The 24,682-nt window shown below is 36.5% G+C and overlaps 4 protein-coding genes across 9 annotated transcripts; 2 read left to right on the top strand and 2 right to left on the bottom strand.

The window, feature by feature from the left end:
* The first annotated feature begins 7,214 nt into the window (after positions 1-7,214).
* LOC105208677 (la1-like protein 13) lies at positions 7,215-8,025 on the top strand. Its single transcript, XM_011178665.3, has 3 exons — positions 7,215-7,541; positions 7,612-7,720; positions 7,780-8,025. The coding sequence occupies exons 1-3, from the start codon at positions 7,478-7,480 to the stop codon at positions 7,871-7,873; spliced, it is 267 nt and encodes an 88-aa protein (XP_011176967.1). The 5' UTR covers positions 7,215-7,477; the 3' UTR covers positions 7,874-8,025.
* Positions 8,026-9,350: 1,325 nt separating this feature from the next.
* On the bottom strand, positions 9,351-11,241 carry LOC105208675 (uncharacterized). Of its 5 annotated transcripts, none has more exons than XM_054230814.1 (2): positions 10,897-11,241; positions 9,351-10,816 (listed from the first exon to the last, which is right to left on the bottom strand). In XM_054230814.1, exon 2 carries the CDS (start codon positions 10,785-10,787, stop codon positions 9,891-9,893), a length of 897 nt encoding a protein of 298 aa, XP_054086789.1. In that variant the 5' UTR covers positions 10,788-10,816; positions 10,897-11,241; the 3' UTR covers positions 9,351-9,890. The 5 variants fall into 5 exon arrangements, with proteins under 5 accessions (XP_054086789.1, XP_011176966.1, XP_011176964.1 ...); XM_011178664.3 differs by having other exon boundaries at positions 9,351-10,819; XM_011178662.3 differs by having other exon boundaries at positions 9,351-10,845; positions 10,901-11,240.
* A 240-nt stretch (positions 11,242-11,481) lies between these two features.
* Positions 11,482-18,681, top strand: LOC105208674 (kinesin-like protein Klp10A). Of its 2 annotated transcripts, none has more exons than XM_011178659.3 (5): positions 11,482-11,771; positions 12,603-14,339; positions 16,359-16,605; positions 16,672-17,406; positions 17,476-18,681. In XM_011178659.3, exons 2-5 carry the CDS (start codon positions 13,381-13,383, stop codon positions 17,794-17,796), a joined length of 2,262 nt encoding a protein of 753 aa, XP_011176961.1. In that variant the 5' UTR covers positions 11,482-11,771; positions 12,603-13,380; the 3' UTR covers positions 17,797-18,681. The 2 variants fall into 2 exon arrangements, with proteins under 2 accessions (XP_011176961.1, XP_028893866.1); XM_029038033.2 differs by having other exon boundaries at positions 12,606-14,339.
* Positions 18,682-22,404: 3,723 nt separating this feature from the next.
* LOC105208673 (putative zinc finger protein 286B) lies at positions 22,405-24,646 on the bottom strand. Its single transcript, XM_054230816.1, is given in 6 exon segments — positions 22,405-22,770; positions 22,851-23,050; positions 23,123-23,415; positions 23,483-24,093; positions 24,125-24,307; positions 24,363-24,646. Coding segments are annotated over 6 exon segments (1,758 nt in total). The 5' UTR covers positions 24,540-24,646; the 3' UTR covers positions 22,405-22,476.
* Between the last annotated feature and the right edge of the window lie 36 nt (positions 24,647-24,682).

Genomic DNA, 24,682 nt, shown 5'->3' on the forward strand with positions numbered 1-24,682 from the left:
CCGCACTTTGTTCTTTTTTTAACTTTTATTTTTATATAATTTTTTTTATTATTACTTATTTTTATTTGCTATTTTTCTCACCTACAAATTTGAAGAGCAAGTTAAGCTTGTTTTCAACTAAATGTCCATGAAAAATGAATAGCAAATGAATGAATGGCAAAATACTTGTTATCGTTTCACAACAAAGCAGCAATAAAATTAAGAATGAATTAAGTCAAAAGCAGAGATATTAAAAATAAAAATAAAAAGAAAAAAATGGACAAAGCTATTAAAATGCGTCAACTGACTGCAAGTGACATTTTCGGTTAAAATGCAAACGCACAGGTGTATACATATGTATGTAGATGTACACATGTATATTTTTATGTATATTTTTCTGCAACAAATTGTGATAAAATCTAAAACATTCAAATCTCTATTTGCCATTTCATCTAACACATTTGTTTCGAATTTTCACTGCTCAGCTGCGACGCATTCAAATGCTTTAAAGTTTAAACGGTTAATTTGGACTAAAAACGTGAATTGCTTATGTGAGCAAATGTGAGGCTGACTGTTCGTGTAGATGTCAAGTCGCTGTGTGTATTTGTTGCTTATTTATTGTTATTGTTATTGTTGTTGTTTTAATGTTTTATAAATAACAGTAGTAGCTAGTAGTGATGGCGATGACTTGATTGCTTTGCTCGTCTTTGCTTTGGCACACTTCACTCGAGTGCTTGCATTTTGCATTTCTGCGCATATTCGTGTGTGTTTGTTTGTGTGTTTTGCATAATTGTTTTGAAAAAAAAAACAAAACCAATTGCGATTTGCGAATTGCATAGCATGAAAATTACATGAATTTCTATTTGCAAAGTGTTAGCATGACTTTTGGTAGATATGTGTATGTGTGTATTTGAGTGTGTATGCATGCCTTTATTTACATTTCTTTGGAACGTGCAATGAATTTGGATTTAAATTTCGGAAAGAGAGTTTTCTGTGACATTGATGGTGGGTTTCACATTCTTCAATGCTGCTAAAATTAGTATAATCTGCACATAAAGAGGCAGTTGCTTGAATCTATAAATATATAAAAAAGGTAAATAAAAATAATAAATTAAATATAATATAATAACAAATTAAGAAGAATAATTTCTTAAATTTTCTTAATTTTTTTTTACAAATGTATGACTTATTCTCATTATAAATTAATTTTTTATTATTTATTTTTTTTTTAGTAAATTTTTTTATTATTTATTACATTTTTTTTTTTATTTCATTATTATTATTTTTTCATACAATTTTTTAAAAAATAAATTCTCAAGTTTCTTTCTCTCAGTCAGACTATTAATCAAGAAATATGTTTGCAAATAATGCGAAACTTAGATTAAATCCATTTCGAAATTTTGATATTTTGAAATTTTACTTATGAAAATATTCATCTTTTGAGACTTCTTTTATAAAAATTGTGAATAATTTTTTGTTAAGACAAAATTTTACGACATCCATCTCTTGTATTGTTGTAAAAATTGCCCAGACTTAAATTTTTTTCAGAGGAAATTAAATGCATTGTTACCATCGATTAGGCTCCTTTAACGTTGGATGCCTTGCCTTGGCGAAGGGCCTTATGTAATAGTAATGGACACACCCTTACAAACCAAGAGGGACACCTCATAATCCCCACAATGGTATTATGGATGAATAAACCCCCGGTTTTACGCCTATTTACTGTTGTGGAACTTTAAAAGCACCCGCACCAACACCACCCAAAGCCATAGTGTTGAGATACCCGTGTTGATGACTGAATATCGTCGGACGGTAACGAATAGCTGATCGCGAACGGTAACCTCCGTTACCCAGGTGAGGTCGAAGGTATTAAAATGTCTTTTCTACGCATACCAGCTCCGCGGACGAGTGACCAACCCTTTCCGGCTTACTTGTGGAACTAAAACATAAATGAACTGAAAACAACAACGAACAATTTGACAGCTAACGCTGCGACTACAGAAACAATTATGGCATATCGGAATTCAATAACAGAATCCGATGAGGAGAAACTATTCGCCTCCAGTCAGGAGACTATTGATATGTACTAACAGATGTACCAGCCATAGTACACCGGAAGTGACAGCAGCGGCAACCAATCAAGGTACTCACAAACCAGACGTATAAGCCTCCACCTCCAAAGCTACCGTGAGCATCAACCAAAGTGCACTGGTAACCAAAGGATACAACCAGTGTAAAAAAGGAAGAAATCACAAAATTAACTGAGGAAACCCCGGTACCAGAGGACAGGTAGTATATGTACTGTGAAAGAAAGATCAGCTAGCACCTCAGATGATGGAAGATGAAATCAAGCGTCTAAAACAAACAGTGGAGGATTACGAAAGCTGAAAGGTGACAAATAAACCAAGTATGCTCCACAAGAGCTCGAACTGACGTTTTCTGACTGGAAAAGGCTAAACTGAGGAATGTGAGGTTGAATAAGAAGTATCGTTCAAATTAATTGGCAATCAAGAAGTGTTTGAGAAGTCTGTTGAGTTTTATAGAAGGAACGAGTGAGAACATGACGGTCACGAGCTCTGCAGATGTTCGTCGAAAAAAAACTTTAGACTTGATTTGAGGAGCACAATTGAGGGAAGTACTAGTTTAAAGATGGACCTATATAAAAAAAAAAACAGTTTCAATGAATGTATGTGATTGGCGTTGCAACCGTTTAGCTCACGAGCTTCACGAGCTCTGCAGATGTTCGTCGAAAAAACACTTTAGACTTGATTTGAGGAGCACAATTGAGGGAAGTACTAGTTTAAAGATGGACCTATATAAAAAAAAAAAAACAGTTTCAATGAATGTATGTGATTGGCGTTGCAACCGTTTAGCCGGTTATAGCCGAATCGACGATAGTGCGCCACCTCTCTCTCTCCTTCGCAGTTCGGCGCCAGTTGGAGATCCCAAGTGTGACCAGGTCGCTCTCCACCTGGTCCCTCCAACGGAGTGGAGGTCTTCCCCTTACTCGGCTTCCTCCGACTTGTACTGCATCGAACACTTTCAGGGCTGGAGTGTTTTCGTCCATTCGGACAACATGACCTAGCCAGCGTAGCCGCTGTCTTTTTATTCGCTGAACTATGTCAATGTCGTCGTATAACTCGTATCGTTCCATCGTCTGCGGTATTCGCCGTTGCCAATGTTCTGAGGACCATAAATCTTGCGCAAAATTTTCCTCTCGAAAACTCCTAGTGTCGTCTCATCTGATGTTGACATCGTCCAAGCTTCTGCACCGTAAAGCAGGACGGGAATGATAAGCGACTTGTAGAGCTTGATTTTGGTTCGTCGAGAGAGGACTTTACTGTTCAATTGCCTACTCAGTCCAAAGTAGCTACTGTTGGCAAGAATTATTCTGCGCTGGATTTCGAGGCTGACATTGTTCGTGTTGTTGATGCTGGTTCCCAGGTATACGAAATTATCTACGACCTCGAAGTTATGACTGTCAACAGTGACGTGGGAGCCAAGACGCGAATGCGCCGACTGTTTGCTTGATGACAGGAGATATTTCGTCTTGTCCTCATTCACCTCCAGACCCATTCGCTTCGCCTCCTTATCCATGCGGGAAAAAGCAGAACAAACCTCGCGGTTGTTCCTTCCGATGATATCAATATCATCGGCGTACGCCAGGAGCTGTACACTCTTGTAGAAGATTGTACCTTCTCGGTTTCGCTCTGCAGCTCTTATAATTTTTTCCAGCATCAGGTTAAAGAAGTCGCACCATAGTGAGTCACCTTGTCTGAAACCTCGTTTGGCATCGAACGGCTCGGAGAGGTCCTTCCCAATCATGACGGAGCTTTTGGTGTTGCTCAACGTCAATTTACACAGCCGTATTAGTTTTGCGGGGATACCAAATTCAGACATCGCGGCGTAAAGGCAACTCCTTTTCGTGCTGTCGAAAGCAGCTTTAAAATCGACAAAAAGGTGGTGTGTGTCGATTCTCTTTTCACGGGTCTTCTCCAAAATTTGGCGCATGGTGAATATCTGGTTAGTTGTCGATTTTCCAGGTCTAAAGCCACACTGATAAGGTCTAATCAGTTTGTTGACGGTGGGCTTTAGTCTTTCATACAGTACGCTCGATAGAACCTTGTATGCGATATTTAGGAGGCTGATCCCACGGTAATTGGCGCAGATTGTGGGATCTCCCTTTTTATAGATGGGGCAGAGCACACTGAGATTCCAATCGTCAGGCATGCTTTCTTCCGACCATATTCTGCAAAGAAGCTGATGCATGCACCTTATCAGTTCTTCGCCGCCGTATTTGAATAGTTCTGCCGGTAATCTATCGGTCCCCGCTGCTTTGTTGTTCTTCGAGCGGGTAATTGCTATTCGAATTTCTTCATGGTCGGGTAATGGAACATCTGTTCCATCGTCATCGATTGGGGGATCGGGTTCGCCATCTCCTGGTGTTGTACTCTCACTGCCATTCAGCAATTCGGAGAAGTGTTCCCTCCATAATCCCAGTATGCCCTGGACATCGGTTACCAGATTACCACCATGGTCTCTACATGAGGATGCTCCGGTCTTGAAACCTTCGTTAAGTCGCTTCATTTTTTCATAAAATTTTCGAGCATTCCCTCTGTCTGCCAGTTCAATGAATCACCTCAAGCATTATCATACAATTTCTAAGCATAATTTCAAATATTTCGACGCTTCAACTATATAGCAGTTCCTAATCAACCGTTATATCACACTCCACTAATTTTTTTCACACTCAGCTATAGAGCGCTCGAATCGATTTCCGCATGCCTGTTTTTCCATGTAAACGCCAATAAATGCATTTTCTTTCGGTACTCACATAATTTTCGTTGCGTTTTATGCGTAACAATTTCCCACTACGCATCATTACAGCGCCCCGGCTGTCCATTAAGGTTCACACAGTGCAATTTCCCATAACCGTACGGTACCTTTTGTACGGGTTTAGGTATGTCGAGTCGGCGCTTTTATGCAATGCGTGACGCACAAGTTGCAACATTGTAGCTGATATTACGTCGATTGATCGGACAGTTTGTCAGCGGCGGATTACTTGTACGCCAGCTACAACAATAACGATTACAACAAACACTGTGTATCTAATGTGGGTGCGAAAGCTCCAGTTGTTGTTGCAGTATCGGTGTAGTCTACTGTTTCGTGGCGGCGAAAAATGCGATTGCAGTGGCAGCACGCAATGAGCGTGAAAAAAATAAGAAAAAAAATGCACAAAATAAAGAAATTAGTTATAAAACAACAATGAAATGGGTAGCATTAACAAATTGTAAATAATATGTGTAAAGTGCAGCAGTGGCAACATTCAGCGGAAAACAAAGCGAAAACTTTCGAATTTTACGCTTTTGTGATTTGTAAAAATGCATTAAGTCCAACTGACCGTTGAGGAGCTACGTGCGGAGTGTGGGGTGCGGGTTGCGGAAGTTTGCCTATGCGACTGCGTGTTGACGCTGTTGTTTTCCTCAATACATTTCGAACACTCGCCCATACATACAAACTCGAGAAAAAATCCAATCAGCAGCAAAGTTAAAAGTAAACAACAGAAGACAGCATTCGTAAGTCCAGCTCCAACAATAGCAATAGTCTATATATAAATGCATTTGTGCGAGAAAGTCTAACTGCGTTGAATAACAACAACAAAAACAGCAACAAAGTGCATTGACATTTTGTGCCCAGAAGCGAGGGGAAAGTGTGTACGAATTCCATATGTAACACGATGCGTGGACTGCAGCTTATATTTTCAATAGGCAGCTTTTTACTTCAGTGAGCTGTCGATACACATACTCTATGCGGATTAGATTAATCATAACAGGTGTTTGATTAATCGGACTGAATGGAAATGTAGCTTCTTCGAGAAGTCAACCAAAATATAATTTTTGTAATTTTTTTTTCGAGATTTGAATGGATAAGACTAGTCTCAAGAGCTCGATGTGTATAGAACCGGCTTGCAATTCCTTCCCTGCAGCTTTGATTTCTAACGAAGACCAACGTTAATACTACTTCTAATGTTAAGTAAATGACAGGAACTTCTACGACTTTGTCCAGCTTATATTTAATATATTTGATTCTCAAATATCTCTCTAAACATTCTCTCTGAGGGATCGACTTTTTGAACAAATATTACAAAATTAAGATGTTTTCAAAAGCTTCCGGCATACATGACACGATCTCGTATGCCTTTGCTCTGTTCCCGAATTAAGAAAGCTTTTTTAATAGAGCAAAAGCTTACAAAAGCCTGTTTCATCTGATAAATCTTACTCGATGTCATTATTCTTCAACCATTTTATTAAAAAAAAACCTTATTACCGTTCCAAAAGTTTCAAAAACTTTTTTCATCGAAGAAAACTATCTCGATCTCATTATTCCTCAACTATTATGTAATAAAAAAAAATATTTTTTTATTCAAAAAGCTCAAATAATTAATATTTTATTAAAAAAAACACTACTGTTCCAAAAGCTCAAAAAGCTCCGAACCGGGATGTCGTATTCCTCCCATAAATAATTAACGTAGATCTAGAAAAAAACTGTAGATCAAAAGCTCAAAAAGCTTTTTTCATACAGGAAAGCTTTCTCGATTTCATTATTCTTCGGCCGTTTTATTTAAAAAAAATGCCGATTTATGGTTCCAAAAGCTCAAAAAAGCTCTGTACCCTAAGGACTAAAAAAATGTGGTGAAAAAGCTTCAAAAAGCTTATTTCATCAGAATGCTTTCTCGATCTCATGATTCTTCGATTATATTATTAAAAAAATACCTTATTACTGTTAAAAAGCTAAAAAAACTCCTAATCTCTCTGGTTTAGACCTACTATGAATAATTAAAGCAGATCTAGAAAAAAAAAATATTTTTTTTTACAAAAATTTTAAATGTGAAGAGAATTTATATTAATCTTACCGAACTAAAGCTTAGTGTGAGACCCCGTTAGCGATACTTTTTTAATCAAATCTCATACAACTTGTTTACAGTGTAAGCTCACCGTAATCAAACGGTTTCTAAGTAAATTCTGTACTTTTTTTTTATTTTTCTTTAATATTATTTTTAAATTTTTTTTCATCATTTTTTTTTTTGACGCTGTAAAACTTGTTCCGTTGTCTCACTTTATTATTTAAAAACGCTGCAAAAATTAAATTACAGTCATTTATCGTTTTATTGTTAATCTGTAAAGATTAACTGTAATTACTTGTTTGCTTAACAACGACACTAAAGCGCAAATAATTAGCATAAAATAAATTCTTTTGAATTAATTGAGAATTTCACACCTGCAAAGCAATTTAATTGCACACAAGTGTTCATATTTTTTTAATTTGCAAATTAAACTCTTCGTTTCCCATGAATACGCTTGTGCAAATATTGAAAAAAATCGCCTTTTTAAATATGCAAATTGATTTGGATGCATAAAGGCAAAGTAGCCGACTCAAATCGAACAGTTTCTTATTGTATTTTGTGCAGCGCAGACGAATTTGCTACTGCGCATGTGTAATGACAATGCAGCCACTCATAGTCGCCGCTATACTATTACTTTGTTGTGGGCTTGGTCTTGCAGGTGAGTAATAAAAATTTGCAGTGTGCAAAATTAATAATTTATTAAATTGATTTTTGTTACACATAAATAGCTGACTGCGAATTCGGTGAGCATCAGTTCAATATTGGTGAAAGCTATGAAAATCCTGGGGAATGCGCGGTGTACCATTGTGATGCGGAGGGCAGCATATCGGCGAAAAGGTAATAATTTTTTGTTTTTGTTTTAGAATTTTTAATAACAGTGTATTATAACCTTTTAGCTGCGCGGAGTCTTTACCGCCACCCAATTGTGTGACCATACCACAGGATAACACTAAACCCTATCCGGATTGTTGCAAACGTCACGATTGCTAAATGAGTCTATTGATTGTTAGTATAAGAAAATGTATTTTAAAATATGTTAAGTGCACGGAGATGTTTTTATATGTTAGTTGATGAGTATGTAATAATAAAATCGAACATAACATCAAAATTGTAATGCGCGTGCAATGTCTAACAAACGCGGATATTAAGCATTTTCTTTCATACAAGATTTTTACAACTTTTCTGGCAACTGTTGTTGTTGTAAATATAAAATATTACAACTAAAACCTCAAGAAATTCGTTTAAAGTGTCAATTCTGTTGCAATTATGCTCTTTCCAGGAGTCAACAACTTGTATGTAACCACAAGTCAAATCAAGCTGAATCATTATTTGTTGTTGTTTATCAGCAGGCACTGCTTAGTGTGTACACTACTAGTTAATACACAATTTCATATTCTTACGGACACTTTATTATAATTATTTTTCGCTATAAACATTATATAGTTATAAATTATTTTAATTACTTGTGTACAATAATGTTGGGTACAAACTCGTATACATGTATGTTCTTACTATTATTTTCGACTAATGTTCACTAAAATATTTTTTGTTTAATAAAATCGCATAGTATAGCGTATTCCCTAATGTGTAACATGGTTGCTTTAAACTATATACACACATATGCATTAATGTACATGTATATGTGTTTACTTTCCACTTATTTTACTTTCCGCTACCGCTGTGCAACGGAAACGATCGTATGCACAATTTCATTTAATATTTAACACCCTGTACTGCTGCATATATTGAAATTCCCTACTTGCTTGTTGAGGTAATAACTAGAATTGGTTCACCACTTTGTTAACTGACTGTATAAAATAATTGCATAAGTAATTTATTTGCTGTCTTACTTTTACTTTATGCATTTTTGCGTTAAATTAATCAAACGTTGCAGCAGCTGATCGTTTTTGTTAGTGAACACCACATTGCAGTATATCGAGTTATCGATTATTTGCTGTTGTGCGTCTGCAATTTTTCAGTTGCTTATACATAATTATGTTTTTAAATAGTATACATTTTTAATTACTTATTATCTATTTTATTATTGTTGTTGTAGTACTTTTTTTCACATTATAAAATATTGTTGCTGCAATGCAATTTATGCATACGATATTTGCTAATATACAAACTATGTAGGCGCACACATTTCCCTTAATATTTAGATGTGTTTATGTTTGTATTTCTTTATATAATTCTGTTTGTTAGTTAAATCGCATAATATTTTCACTAATTATTCTTTATAAACTTTACTATTTGTGAGGTTTTTGCTAAAAAAAACTGTTGTATATGACTGTAAACATGTACTATATGAAGGTATATGTATGTATATAAATGCTTTGCTGCATTTCAATACAATATATCTGTAACCTGAGCTAGTCTATTTCTCACAAAATAAGCAGAAAAAGCTAACAATTAATAAATACATACACAAAATAATACAACAAAAAACAATAAAAAAACAAACGTGTTCATTTTAAATAAAACTTTGTGTTGCAATTTATTTAAACTATTTTAAAATCATAAATTAAAACATTCATTTGAATTTAAACTATTGCATAATAATTATTTAAAAGAAGAAAACTTAATAACATATACGCAAATGAAACATGAACGTTCACCACGCTTTTGTAAAGCTTAAAGGCTCGTTATACTCTTTTGTTGTGAGTATGTATACAGTTCGCACAAATTCATTTAACAGTTATTAAAAAAAATTATTTGCATACAATAAAATACAGATATAGACAGACAATCAATTCAAGAAAGCACTAAATGTATACGTGTTGACAAAAAGCAAACAAAAATGTCGCAAACGTAAACACTGAAATTCCGCAGATCATAATTATACTAGTCTAAATCCTAACTAACTATTAAACTATTTAACGGCGCCATTACCAACGTCACTATTTACGTCACTGCTGTGCACACCTCCAACGCCAGTATGCTCAACGCTGTCCACGGCATTTATACTCCTAACGCCGCCGCCGCTGTCTGCGTTCATTGCCGTTTCTCATTGACGCGCTGAACGTTCGGTTTCCATGAGGCACTCGCGCACCAATATGCGTGCATGCACAATGCCGCGCTTCAAACGCTCCGTTGAACTACGTGAACCTGTATATGTTGGTCGTATATCACGGCCCATTTCCTCAATCACCGCCAGCAATTGGGCATACTTGCTCAGACCATTGCTGGCCGCTGATGTGCCCGCCGTTGGCAAATTGGCTGTGGAAGTCATTGGCGTTGTAATGTTGGCCGATGTTTGTGTGGTTATGACGGGCGACGTGGATAGTGGGTACTTAAGTTGTGACTGTGCGGCGCTTAATATCGCCGCTGCATTGCTACTCACGTCTAGCGCGCCACCGACACTCAAACCACCGTTACCAACATTAACTACACCAACGGTACCGCCACTGCCCATTGCATTACTGCGACCACTGCTATTTGCATTGCCGCTACTGTGGCTGGCGCGTTGCGTCGAGGCGGGTGAGGCGATGGTATTCGATTGTTGCTGTAGGAGCGCCAATTGCGCTTGCAATTGCTGTGTGTACTGTAGGGCTGCAACGGCTGCAGCAGCTGAGGTACTTGTCGATGCTTGATGATAGTCGCGTTCACGTTTGCTGTACAGATCACGCCCGCTACTACCGCTACTTTTGCCGCCACCTCCAACGCCGAGCACACTGTGATGCAGGTCAAGCACCGTGGCGGCGTTTGAGGAACTGGAACTCGCACCGCCACTGCGGTCACGCGGTGTATGGTGTATGGCGGAGATTTGTATTTGTGGTTGTTGTTCACGCTGCTCGCGTTGCTGCTGATAATTGTAGAAATTTTGTACTTGTGAACGCGGTATTGGGGTCACTGTGACGTCACTCAATTTGGACTCCACAGCTTGTATGTCCATGATATCCATATCGCTGGCGTTCGTTTGTGGCAAGTGTGCTACTACACGTAAAACAACAAAAGTAACACTTTATCAATAATATCGTAGTGTTTTGATAATAAAAAAATATAACACGCACTCACGTTTATAATTTGCAAAAAGAAAACAATGCAATTCACTTGAAAATGAGAAATGAAAATTTTCAGCTCGTTGCTCTCGTTTTGCCTTCCACGCAGGTACTTTTACTCTTTTTGCTGAATTTTCGTTACGAACGTGTGGGGGAAAACGCAATTGCGTGAAAAAAGCAGCAACGTAAATTGTGTGTGTGTGAAGAAGCAGAAGTATTCAGTGTTTAGATGTTCGCTGCGTTCTCTGCAGTGGGGGCAAGCGAATGCCAAACAGTCACAAAACGGCGCGAATGCTTGCGCAAAACAAAAATGTCAAAATGCCACAACGAAGAAGATTACGAACGAGTAAATCGAAATTGGGCGAAAAGCGCGCGTTCGAATGCATTCGACGTAGGGTTGCAGAGGTATATAATAATGTCAACAAAATAATGACTTATTGACTTAATAAATTATGAATCCACTGTAACTATATTTTTATTGTGTCATATTTATATGATTTTGATACATAAATTTATTTAAGTACATTGCATATAAATGATTTCAATGCAAATCAATTATTTTACCAAAGCCATCTGGCATTACGTTATTTGTTTGGTCCATTTCATTTTCCTTCTATCATCTGCCAATAAAAGATCACAGCTGCTTGAATAGTTCATCCGCCCCACAACACATCTTCCTACTCTTTCTCGCACACATTTGTCCATTGACTTTGCAATGATTTCCGATTTCCACTCAAATCGCTCCAACTGTCATTTCGCATACATATGCACCTCTTGTTGTTATTGCTTTTGAAGTTGTTCGTGCACTTTATTTTTTGTCAGCCATAACCGTCGCAACATTTACAGTGACATCTGGTCATAATAAAGTTAAAAAACGTTTGTAAATTGTGAGTTTTCAATAATTTGGCGATTTAGCAATTAAGCAGATTAAACAAATGTGAAATTGACTTTGTTAGTGCGCACTATATTGTTTAAAAGTCGGCTTTAAATTATAAAAGCTTGCATTGTTTTTTCGTGTTTTTTTTTTTTTGTTTGACTGGCGTTGCTAACGTCTTGTTATTGCTGCATGCCGTCATTGCAGTTTTCAAAACTTGGCCTTGCTGCTAAATATTAAACGCTTTGGGTGTGAGAAAGTTATTTAGCAACATTTAAGTGGCTAGCATTATACAAAAAATAGTTTTTCTATATACGTTTTGTCGTTGCGGCATTAGTTAAGGGTGTATTTGTATTGTACAATTGCGAATATTCAATCAGCTGAAAATGCGATAGGGAATCAGCATGAAATGAAAATCATTTGTGTGGGTTGCCTCGCGGCGAAACTATTAAATAGTGCATATGCCTGAGATAAAGTTTAAAATTTAGGCATAAAATTAATAACAAATTTATTTAAATAATTGTGTTATTAAAATCGTTCCACAACACTGTTTTCATAAATGTCAATTTTTCTTAAATAAAATAGACAGTTTAATTTTTGGCAGTTGAAAAGAAATATTTGTCAGTTAAAAATAAAATCTTTAACTATTTCGCTTATCGAAAACATAACTTTTGCATTTTGCATCAAAATTTACTAAAACATTTATAAAAAAATAATCCAAAAAACTATAATTTTTGCATTTTCTTCCTTTTTCATTATCATAACTTTTACAAATCTGCCACTGCGATACTTGAACTGCAACGTTAATGTGTGTGTGTTTGGATGGGACAACACTGGACAACAGCAGCGAATAAGGAAAGAAACAAAAAATAAAATAACAGCTATTATTCAAAGAATTGCTAATAAAAAAGATACGAATAACGAATGCCAATTTGCCGCTTCGAGTCTCGAATGTCAGTTGAATTTCGAATCGGCAGCGAATTAGTGCGACACCAACAACAATAGACAGTGCACTAACAAAAAGTTGGGAAAGAAGCAAATGCGAAAAGAGAACGAACACTGAAAACGAGCAACAATTCAGCGAGTGAATAATTCCGCCGGATCACCGCGCGCCGCGCAGCTGTTTATATCGTCTACGTTGCTGTTGTTTCTTGCTTGAAAAGCCATACACAACCGCTGCCAAAGAAGCACAGTCGAGCTTAGTGAGTGAGTAATCGTCACAACGGAAAAAAATCTTTAGTGAAACCCCCACGCTGAGGTGTTAAAATCGAAATATAAATCCTGTAGAAACTATCCATAAAAATATAGAATTCAGTAAATATATTGGGTAAGAAGACACAAACAAGCAGCTAAAAAATATCGGAAATCGAATTGATGTGGTGAGAAGGTATCATCAGTAGATAAGTGCCCTTTCGTTTGCAGTAATTCAACGCATACGAAAAAAGAAGAAAAAATACCAAAAAAAAAAAAAAAAATAGCTCCACTACATTGAAAAGTGCACACCACAGCCCAAAATTGGAAAAAGAAAACATTAAACGCCGCAAACTAAGCCGTAGAAGCAATAGCATTTAAGATTAGCAGTAGTTGCACAGTCGCAGAAGTGGACAATCCCAAATTCCACAATGGAATACATTTCAGTTGGGCAAAGTGTTAAAATTAAGCGCACAGATGGCCGTGTGCATGCCGCAGTAGTGTCGAAAATTAACGAATCTGGCAAATCAATAACCGTGGAATGGTACGAACGCGGTGAAACTAAAGGCAAAGAAGTCGAATTGGACGCTATACTCTCTTTGAATCCAGAAATCCTACAAGATCCCGAACCGGAACAAAATGCCGCGCCTGAACCGAAGAAACAAGCGACTGCGCCCATAAATCTTGCACGCAATGCTACACAAGGCGCAATCGGACATCGCACCAATCGAGCCACCATCAATGCCACCAGTTTGCTCTCATCGTCCGCCGTTTCGGAACATTCGGAGAATATACCGCCACCACCAACAACGGGTATTGTGCGCTCGCGCACCACCAATAACGCAACGCGTTTGGCCTCAGCTACCGGCAGTGGTGTAGGTAGTGGTGGTGGCGGCAGTGGCATCGCCATGAGCACCAGCGCCGGCAATTCCTCTTCGATTGCGTCCAGTTCAGTTGCGGGTAATGTGGGCGCACGGCGTTCCTATGTTGTTAAAGAAGTTGAACGACTGAAGGAGAATCGTGAGAAGCGGCGTGCACGTCAAGCAGAAATCAAAGAGGAGAAAAATGCGCTCATGAATCAAGATCCAGGCAATCCGAATTGGGAGACCGCACAAATGATACGTGAATATCAAAACACGTTAGAATTTAATCCGCTTGTTGACGGCCAAGTATATGAGGATCATCAAATCACAGTGTGTGTGCGTAAGCGACCACTCAGCCGCAAAGAGGTAACACGGAAGGAGATTGACGTTATTTCGGTGCCGCGTAAGGACACGCTCATCGTGCATGAGCCACGCAACAAGGTCGATTTAACGAAATTCCTTGAAAATCATAAATTCCGTTTCGATTACGCATTCGATGATCGCTGCGACAATGCCATGGTCTACAAGTGAGTACATAAACATATACATATATTCACTCTTGTATACGCAGATACATTTAACAGCCTGCTACCTACTAACACTTATTTGGCAGCAATTGAGCGTTTCTTACAAGTCGGCCAATCGGCGTTAGCAAGACAATATTTTATTTTAACGTTGCCGCTGTTGCTCACTTTAATTGCAAACATTCGTGATTTTGTCAGATTCTCTTATGCATTCACATGTATGGGTGTGTGTGTGTGCGTGTTAGGTTACGTAGCAAGTGTAGTTGTTGGCTTGCCAGCTGGCCGGATCACTGACTTCACCAGCGTTTTTACTCAAACAACCAAGCCGACAGTCACTGCTCTGTCTATTTGCTCTTATGTGTGTGTGTGCATTTATTTCAAGTTGTGCTGGCTTAGTAGACAGCTCCATATGTTCTTTGTTTACTAATGCCATAAACGCTGACTAACCAACCGACCAACTGTCGCACTAAGCCTTCACATCTTTTTTAAGCCACTTTCTTGCCTTACTTTTAAAGCCAAGAAAAACTAATGGCACACAAAATGCTTAATTGTATTAATACGGTTAAGCGAATTTCCCAAATTTTCATCATAGTGTAGCGGTGATATGCCGCATGACATGACAATTGCAAGTTTTCGTTGATCATTTTGGGCGTGTTAATGTACACGAGTATATTGTGAAAGCAAGAACGATAGTAAAAAGCAAATTAAGGAAACATTGCAGTGAAATAAAGAAAGGCGGTCAGTCACAACTCTCTACGCCACTTTTTATACAAATTCTTTGTTTATAGTATTTTTGTGTAAAGCGCTTAAAATTTTACAAAATTAAGTTTCTTTCGTGGCTTGCAGCGCTGTCTAGCTCCTATCGCTAATTTCAGCTTGCTAGTATTTTCGAATTTGCGGTTTTTGTCAAATGCATTTGCAGCTTGCTTGCGAAATAGCTCCCTTCATGTAAGCGTGGTTATGCACAACCCAGGTTCACAATTTCATTTATTTTTTTTGTTGTTGTTTTTTAGGGTTGCACTACGCCTTCTGGTAAGGCATTTTGCTTGTGGTTTTTATTTTAGCCATTACTTACTGTATCACATTCATACACTTCATGGCAACCGCTTGAAACCACTTCTAACCAGTTCTATATACTATATAACTTTTTGGTCTTTTGTTGGCAACGTAAACACTTTGTTATTGTTGCTATTGAAGTTGCTGCATGTAAAATAAGAAAGAGCAACAAAATCAGTAGCCATTAGCGTAGTTTGCGGCAAATTTTTGGTATGAAAATATATTTCGTATGCTATTTGCTATATGTAGCTGTGTATTTGCATAGCTAGTACCTCAAAAAATCGCTCTACACGCTTGTCTTCCATCGAACTACTAGTCATTAGTCATAAATGTTATTATTGTTTGTATGGAGTCAAGAAACTATATACGTATGTAAATAAATTTTATATACGCAGCCGGCAATTTTTTTCAATATACCAATGCATTTACATTAAATGGTATTAAAAATAATTTGTTAGTAGCCAAAATTACAAATTTAGCAAACAAATTTACAAAAATTCAATCGGCAAATTAAATTTTTTATTATTATTTCTGTTACTCGTTACTTTCAATTGGTTGCAAGTTGCAGCAAATCTAACCTTGCCATTTATGACATTTATCTTTTAATATTAATAATTAATTTAAAGAAGAGATTAAACTATTTATTAAGCAACTAATGATTCATTTGTTACTCTTCTAAAAAATAATAATAAAATGAAGCATTTATTTGTTCTTATCAATTTAATTTATATTGTGCATAATAATGACTACGAAACACTTATTTAGCATCTGACACATAAGTGATAAATATGATTAAAATGATAACAAAAACAATGCCAATATTTGTTTAGCACTTCACAACTTCAACGTAAGTAACCTAAGAAATTGTGTGGTCAATTAGAATTTAAACGAATTACATATTATTTATGGTCTTGCAAGCAGATTATTTATAATTTCTCTTCTCTTTGCCTCTTTATTCTTCCACAGGTACACTGCTAAGCCATTAGTGCAGACAATTTTCGATGGCGGTATGGCGACATGTTTCGCCTACGGTCAAACGGGTTCCGGCAAAACGCACACCATGGGCGGTGAATTCAATGGTAAAGTGCAGGACTGCAAGAATGGTATTTACGCAATGGCAGCACGCGATGTCTTCACTTATTTGCGAAGTCCGCGTTATCGTACGCTCAATTTAGTTGTGTCCGCTAGTTTCTTTGAAATATACAGTGGCAAGGTATACTGATAATAAAATGTTTACCAACTATATACACATATTAATATATTAATATGTATTCCGTAGGTCTTTGATTTGCTCTCTGACAAGCAAAAATTACGCGTACTCGAAGATGGTAAGCAGCAAGTGCAAGTCGTGGGCTTAACTGAGAAGGTTGTCGATAGCGTCGAAGAAGTGCTCAAACTTATACAGCATGGCAATACGGCGCGTACCTCCGGACAGACGTCGGCCAATTCAAATTCATCGCGTTCGCATGCCGTTTTCCAGATTGTCTTGCGTCCGCCGGGTTCAACTAAAATACACGGCAAATTCTCATTTATCGATTTGGCTGGCAATGAACGTGGCGCCGACACATCATCTGCCAATCGACAGACACGTATGGAGGGCGCTGAAATTAATAAATCACTACTCGCGTTAAAGGAGTGTATACGTGCATTGGGTAAACAGTCGGCACACTTGCCTTTCCGTGTTTCGAAATTGACACAAGTATTGCGCGATTCGTTTATTGGTGAGAAGAGTAAGACGTGCATGATAGCGATGATATCGCCCGGTTTGAGTTCATGCGAACACACGTTAAATACATTACGTTATGCGGATCGTGTTAAGGAGCTTGTGGTCAAGGATATGCCGGATATGATGCGCGAAGGTGATCCTGAGCAAACCATAATGGAGGAGGACGAAGATCAAATGGTCGTACAGAATAATCGTTCACATAATCATAACATTAACAACAATAATAACAATAACAAGAACAATGGACAGATGTCGGAGAACGATTTGGCGTTGTTGCGGTCACTAAGTGTAAGTAGTAATGGTTTGTTGTTGTATGTTATGTTTTTTAATAATTACAACTTTTTTGAATTTGTAAAGGAACACGACATGTCAGATGAGTTGCTTGTGCAACATGCTGCCATTTCCGATTTGCAACAAACCGAAGAAATGGTGGTGGATCAACATCGTTTAGTCAATGATTTTCTCTCACAGTTTTTGCCCGAATCATTGCGACTGTATGACCTAACCAATTATGTGGATTATGATCAGGATGCATACTGTAAACAGGGTGAGGCGCTTTTCACACAACTTGCTGAATTGGCTACCAGTTGTCGAGACTTAATGGCCGATTTTCGTGCTAAAATGGCCAAAGAGGAGATGTTATCGTGCACCGTTAAACCGACCGTCGGCAAGCGTTAAACGACGTACGTGCTTGATATGTGGCAAAATACATGCACTGTTTAGAAGTGAGGAGAAAATAAACAGCAACAGCAACAATAACAAAAGCAAACGCATCATATATATAGATATATTAATATAAACGAAGACATTTGTAAGCCTCCTGTAAGCAAGCATAGCAATGCTGAATGGTTAGCAAACAAAGAATTTAAGAGAAGAATAAGCAATTATGATGTTTAACAACAACAACAATATGTAGGCGCAACAACAATGGAAATTAAATGATTATACTTATAAAAGATAAACTATGCAACAACAACAAAAACAAAAATACTCCTAAAATCAATAACGCACCCACATTATTACGATTATCACAAAACGCGTAAATGTAAAACAAAACAAAACAAAAACTATATTTGTACACCCCATTCCCAGCGGAAACTAACAAAGAAATCGTGATAGGCATAACAGTAAATTGTGGTGTTTTGCAAGTAATATAACATAACATAACATAAAACGCTCACAACTGCATACGCATCAAAAAATCATTTCCTGTTGGCTGCAACAGACATTCATCGTAAGTTTACTGATATTCACCACTCACAGCTGGCTGTCCAAACCAGTTACACATGCAAACATACATACATCATATTAACTTTTTCACCACACATTCATCCTACGCGCATGCTCACTCATTTCTGCACACAATCACAACACACACACATACACAACACACGTCGTGCATAGCTATTACAACCATGCCCATTTTGGCAACCATCTACGCGGGAGCTAACTATATTTAATGCTGTTTACGCGTAGACGTTGATTTAATGTTGATGATAATGATGTTGAAGTTGAATGCTTATTATAATATTAATAATAATAATTTTCGTCTTTTACCTTCTATCTAAGCTATTTATTTTTTGAATTAAAATTATTTATATATTTACATACATACAAACATACATACATATATACTTGCATAACTTCGTATGTGGAAATTGCAAAAGAAAAAAAACATAAAAAACAATTTTAAAAACATGAACCTAAGGAATTTTGTAGAAACCCAAGTATTATAATATGCTTTTTGTGCCGTCAACTTTGTTGTTGTAGTTTAAGTGTTAGTGCGTCGTGGCATAAATAATAAACGTAATAAAAACGTCTTACGCGTGTAGCGTTCGCATTTAAGCGCTAAAAAAATAGTGAACATTTCGTTTAAAAGTAAATACAAAAGGCATTTAATCCGCAGCAAACATAATTTTGCGAAAATACATACTTTTATATCAAAACAGAAAAAAAATTTAAATTTTTTTCACTTAATAATTGAAAATAATTTAAAAAAAGTTAATTTTTCCAAATCTAAATACGAAAAAAATAGTTAACAATATGTTAAATAAAATTAAATATTTTTTTTTTAATAAAATAGTTCAACAAATTTTTTCGTTTGGTTAAAAATATTTTTTTTTTCATAAAAGAATTCAAAATTTTTTGTTTAACAAAAAATTCAAAATATAATTTTTTTAATTTAAAAAATATAATTTTTGCCAAACAAAATACAAACCGGATTTACGAAATCAAATTTTTTTAAAATAATAACAGCGATATTATTTCCAAAAAATATTTTTCTAATAAAATTAAATTTTTTTTTAAATAAAATAATTAAAAATATAACTTTTTTGGGTTAAAAATATAACTTTTTTGTGTTAAAAATTTAAAAATATAATTTATAACTATAAATATAATTTTTTTCAAACAATATCTAAATCGAATTTTCAAAATCAAGTTTTTTAAAAATACTATCGCTGTTTTGCCGCATAAATGTATTAAACAACAGCATTACAAAAACATATGCATACAAATATATACATATGTATGCAATAATTGTAAAGCCTGAATTTCTGTGCATCATTTGTTTAAAATATTTAAATAATTTTTTTACTACGCTATGTAAGCATACTATACAACGAACCACAAACACACATACACACACACAACACAACTCAGCATACATATTAATTAACCAAATTTTCTTTATGTTGAAATTATTATTTGTTTAGTTAAACAAATTTTGTAAAACGCTTTCTATGCTCAACTTTATAAGCACATCTCCCACTGTGGCGTGCACTTCCGTAAAATACCTAACCTCATACTTCCATACCAACGGCTTAACAGAAATTTCAAATATATTGTTATTGTTATTGTTGTGCGCAAAAAAAACAACAACAGCAAGCATAAATCAAAACTAAAACCACCAGCAGTATACTAACAACAAAAACAAGAACAACAACAACACCACCATTTCATACCACAGCTGTGCGTCGACAGCTTGAGCAACGCGCCTGGCGCATAAATGCCTATATTTATACAATACATACATAAATTAAGCTAGCTGCACGCGCAATTAGTAGTATACGCGTAGAAGATAAAAAAAATAAATAACTACAACCAACAAGACTAGCAAATTTGAAAGAGATTTCAAAAAAAGGAAAAAAAATAAAAAAAATTCAATGTAAATTGTGCAACTGTGGCAGCGAAATTGTGCGCCACGCAGCAGCAAATTATATGTATTAAAAATAACGTTTTGCAACAATAACAGCAACAACAAGTATAGCTATAAATATATAACGTATATTGTTGATTTTCCTAAGCTTAACGCGTCTAGCGTGAAAAAAATTTATGTTATCTCTAAAAAAAACAAAAACAAGTGCTTCAAAAATCAATAAAACACAACACACACACACAATTTCATATTAAATGAAGTGCATAGCAGAAAGAAGTATATGAATTCCTTACAAAATTTGAATGAGAAACGTATTTAGTAGCATCTAATATTTAAATTATATATATATATATATATACACGTAAAAAACTAAAAAAGAAATCTAAATGCAAAAATAAAAACTTTAAAAATTTAAATTAACAAATTAACAAAAAAAAAAAAAAAACATTTTGTGTGATTTGCGCAAGATTTTAAGAATAGCAGTTGAATACTGAGTTTGTTACGCTCAAATGAGGCGCGGAGTCTTGATTATTTTCATCAATCAATTTATTAATCATTGTGCCTAATCATTGAATCCGTTTCGATCGAAAAATGGTTCGATTCGATCGAAAAAATTTACGTCGGAATCATTGAAACCGTATCGAAAATAAAATTTACGATCACATTGAACTCACTTACCGACTCGAGAAAATACCTTCCGCGGCTAATAGATGTCGCTAATTACGAAATCATTGAATCCGCAAAATCGAAAATTTTGGTCGGAATCTATCCGTTGGTGAATGAGTTGCGGAAATGTAAAGTGAATAAAAAATTTGGAAGTTTTTATATAAATAATTACTGATGACGGTCTAAATTATGTTTTAAATGGATATTTTAGAGCCAAGAGACAAAAACAGACTAAAAAAATAAATTAAAGATGTTTGAAAGCGATATAAAGTTGCCCCCTCGAAATAGCGATGGAATTTTTTGAAAGAGCCTCAGGCGAATTAAATAAGTTTTGGAAGAAATTTCGCAATAGTTAAAGGTCAGATTTAATTTTTTTTGAACAAAGCAAAAATATTTATTTTAAGCATATACACTTTATCAAATTTGTCGCATTTGGTCGATAAAACAGTTTACGTTCTCACTTTGTGGTAAAGCAGTTTATCGACGGAATCAATGATTGCATGGACATTTTCGATCGAAAATCTTTATCGTATCGAAATCGAATTCGCTGCTGATTCAATGATTAGGCCCAATGGGCCTAAACAATCAAGTCTAGAAAACTCAACACCATTGCTGAAATTATTCGATGAAATTTTTTCGATTGAATACAGCAACAACTACTTTCAAAACACACATGTCGAACTGCAGCGCCTGCCTTCACTTCAAGTGGAATGCTATCAGCCAATTCAAATGCTTCTTCCATAGCGACCAAGCGTTTACCGATCGAGTCTAGTCTAGAAAACTCAACACCATTGCTGAAATTATTGGATGGAAATGTTTTGGATTGGATACAGCAAGCAACAACTACTTTCAAAACACACATGTCGAACTGCAGCGCCTGCCTTCACTTCAAGTGGAATCCTATCAGCCAATTCAAATGCTTCTTCCATAGCGACCAAGCGTTTACCGATCGAGTCTAGTCTAGAAAACTCAACACCTTTGCTGAAATTATTGGATAAATGTTTTGGATTGGATACAGCAAGCAACAACTACTTTCAAAACACACATGTCGAACTGCAGCGCCTGCCTTCACTTCAAGTGGAATCCTATCAGCCAATTCAAATGCTTCTTCCATAGCGACCAAGCGTTTACCGATCGAGTCTAGTCTAGAAAACTCAACACCTTTGCTGAAATTATTGGATAAATGTTTTGGATTGGATACAGCAAGCAACAACTACTTTCAAAACACACATGTCGAACTGCAGCGCCTGCCTTCACTTCAAGTGGAATGCTATCAGCCAATTCAAATGCTTCTTCCAGTAGCGACCAAGCGTTAACCGATCGAAACGCCATAGTAAAATCGACATTGTTAACAGTGTTACGATATTTACATTGTGAAGTCGTCGAGCGGACAATTCGTGCGTCTTAAGGTAAACGAACTTTCCACTACACACACAAAGCAAAGCGAATTATGTACAAATTACTTTCAAATTATACAAAATTATGTATTTTTTCAACAAAATCCACTTAATATATATGTATGTGTGTAGGTACATTTAAAAAGTCATATTCGCATTCTCCTCAGCCACACCGATCTCGTAATCAGCACCATATAAGGCTTGTCCATCACCACCATGCACATCGTCCACCACCAATATGCTATCGATGTGTCCTTCCTCGTTAATTTCTAGGAACTCGCTTACACCCTGATGTTGCTGCATGGCCAACTGTTGCTCATGCACGTCAGAAGACATCATTTGATAGTCATCCATAAACTCTTCGCCCTCCTCGACCAAATCGTCGTAATCATGCGCATTCGCGTCGGATTTTTGATGTACTTTGTAGTGCGCCTAAAAGCAGACAATGAAAACATTTTTTTTTTGTAAAATTCTAAAAAAGAATTATGTGTGTGTGTGTGTGTGTAACCTACAATCAAGTGGTGTTTTCGTCGAAATCGCTTCACACAAAATTCGCACTGAAATCGACGTTCGGCAGTGTGTATCGTGAGTTGGTGTATGCGTAACGTCGATGGCGATGTAAATTTTTGTTTGCACTCAGCGCACTCAAAGGATTTGCTCGTATGTGAATAACGATGCATTTTTAAGTGTTGCAGTATGAGAAAGTCTTTGCCTGCAATAGAAACAAAATGTGTGTGTTAAATTTTGTGTAAATGCGTGTTGGTATGCAACAACAACAACATACCGCAAATTTCGCATTCAAACGGTCGTTCACCGGTATGCGTACGCATATGTACCGTCAAATCGTGCTTGGACAGAAATGCTTTTACGCATTCCGTACACTTGAAATTACGCACATTATTATGCCGATCCATGTGATAACGGTAATGCACTTTTTGATTGAATGTACGCTGACAGATATCACATTTAAAAGCCGGCTCACCGGTGTGTAGACGCAGGTGCACACGTAAGGCATCGTTGGTATGTAGTAGTTTGGTGCAATAGGGACATGGAAATTTGTTGTAGTGCACCGTTTTACTGTAATAAGTAGAAGAAAATTAATTTTTCTTTAATTGACAAAAAACAGTCTTGTACGCCGGCCTACCGATGTTGCAGAAAATCAGTGCGTCGTAAGAATTCTAAGCCGCAAGCTTGACATTCGTATGCGCGGCGTATATTGCCGCCATTACATGCGCCTGACACTTTTGGTCGCTCCAACGCATTAATCGGTAGACTGCTATTGGTGTCTTCCAAATAATGTACATCGAAAAATTCCACCGGTTCTTGTTTCAAATCATTACTTTCTGCGACAGAGTGCTCTTCAAATAACGAAACAAAATCGTTACATTTGTTGTCACTTTCCGCTTTAATATCTGCACATTCTTCCGCTGGTTGTGCGTATGCAATGTGCGCGGTCTGCTCCTCTTCGTAATACTGCAGTTCAGTATTGTCGATAGCTTCTGCTAATATTTCATTTAGTGCCGCATTTGTTTCTACTTGTGTTGGTGTCGCCACTACTGGCGCATAATCTTGTATGTAATTAACTTCTTCCACGTTGGTTGGTGTGTATGCTACCTCTTCGCTGCAGTCTTCAAAAACGTTTTGTTCTTGCTCTGTTACATTTGTGCTTGCATCCGCTAGCAGTGCGGCGATTACATTATTTTCATTAGCTATTTCTGACGTTTCGCATTCTATAAATTCTTCCTCTGAATGCTACTTCCTCTGGATCCGTTCCTTCCAATGGCACATGTGTCTCATACACACGCTGCTCTTCTTCATGCGCATTACATTCAACGGTGATGGGGTAAATTTTCGCCAACTCTTCTAATGTACGTCGCGCCCTCATGGTTAGCTTGCGAAATAGCCGCATTTGTAAATCACAACTATTACACAGATACTGTGGATATATTTCCATGGTTGTGGCTTCAATCTAAAGTAAAAAGTCTTTTAAATATAGTGTTATGGAATATTTGCATAGAAGTCACCTCAACACCGAGCATTTCTTCATATAACTTGCCCGTATCGGTCAGCTGCCATGTGTGTGACTGCATCACACCACTTTCTTCTAATACTTGCACAACGTACAGACACTCGTATTCTCCATCCTGGTTGGCGCTACGACAAACTCGACAGCTGTTTACCACCTCTTCCTCTTGAGACATCACATTTAAAATTATACTTAGTGCTAAACTGTTTATAAACAAATCTCACAAGGGAATTGTTTAAAATTGTTGTTATTCTTTTTATCACAGTACACGAATATCAGTTGAAAACGTAATGTCAAAAACAGCTGTTATCGATAAAA

The sequence above is a fragment of the Zeugodacus cucurbitae genome, chromosome 5, assembly GCF_028554725.1.
Source record: "Zeugodacus cucurbitae isolate PBARC_wt_2022May chromosome 5, idZeuCucr1.2, whole genome shotgun sequence".
In the NCBI taxonomy this organism is placed as follows: Eukaryota; Metazoa; Arthropoda; class Insecta; order Diptera; family Tephritidae; genus Zeugodacus; species Zeugodacus cucurbitae.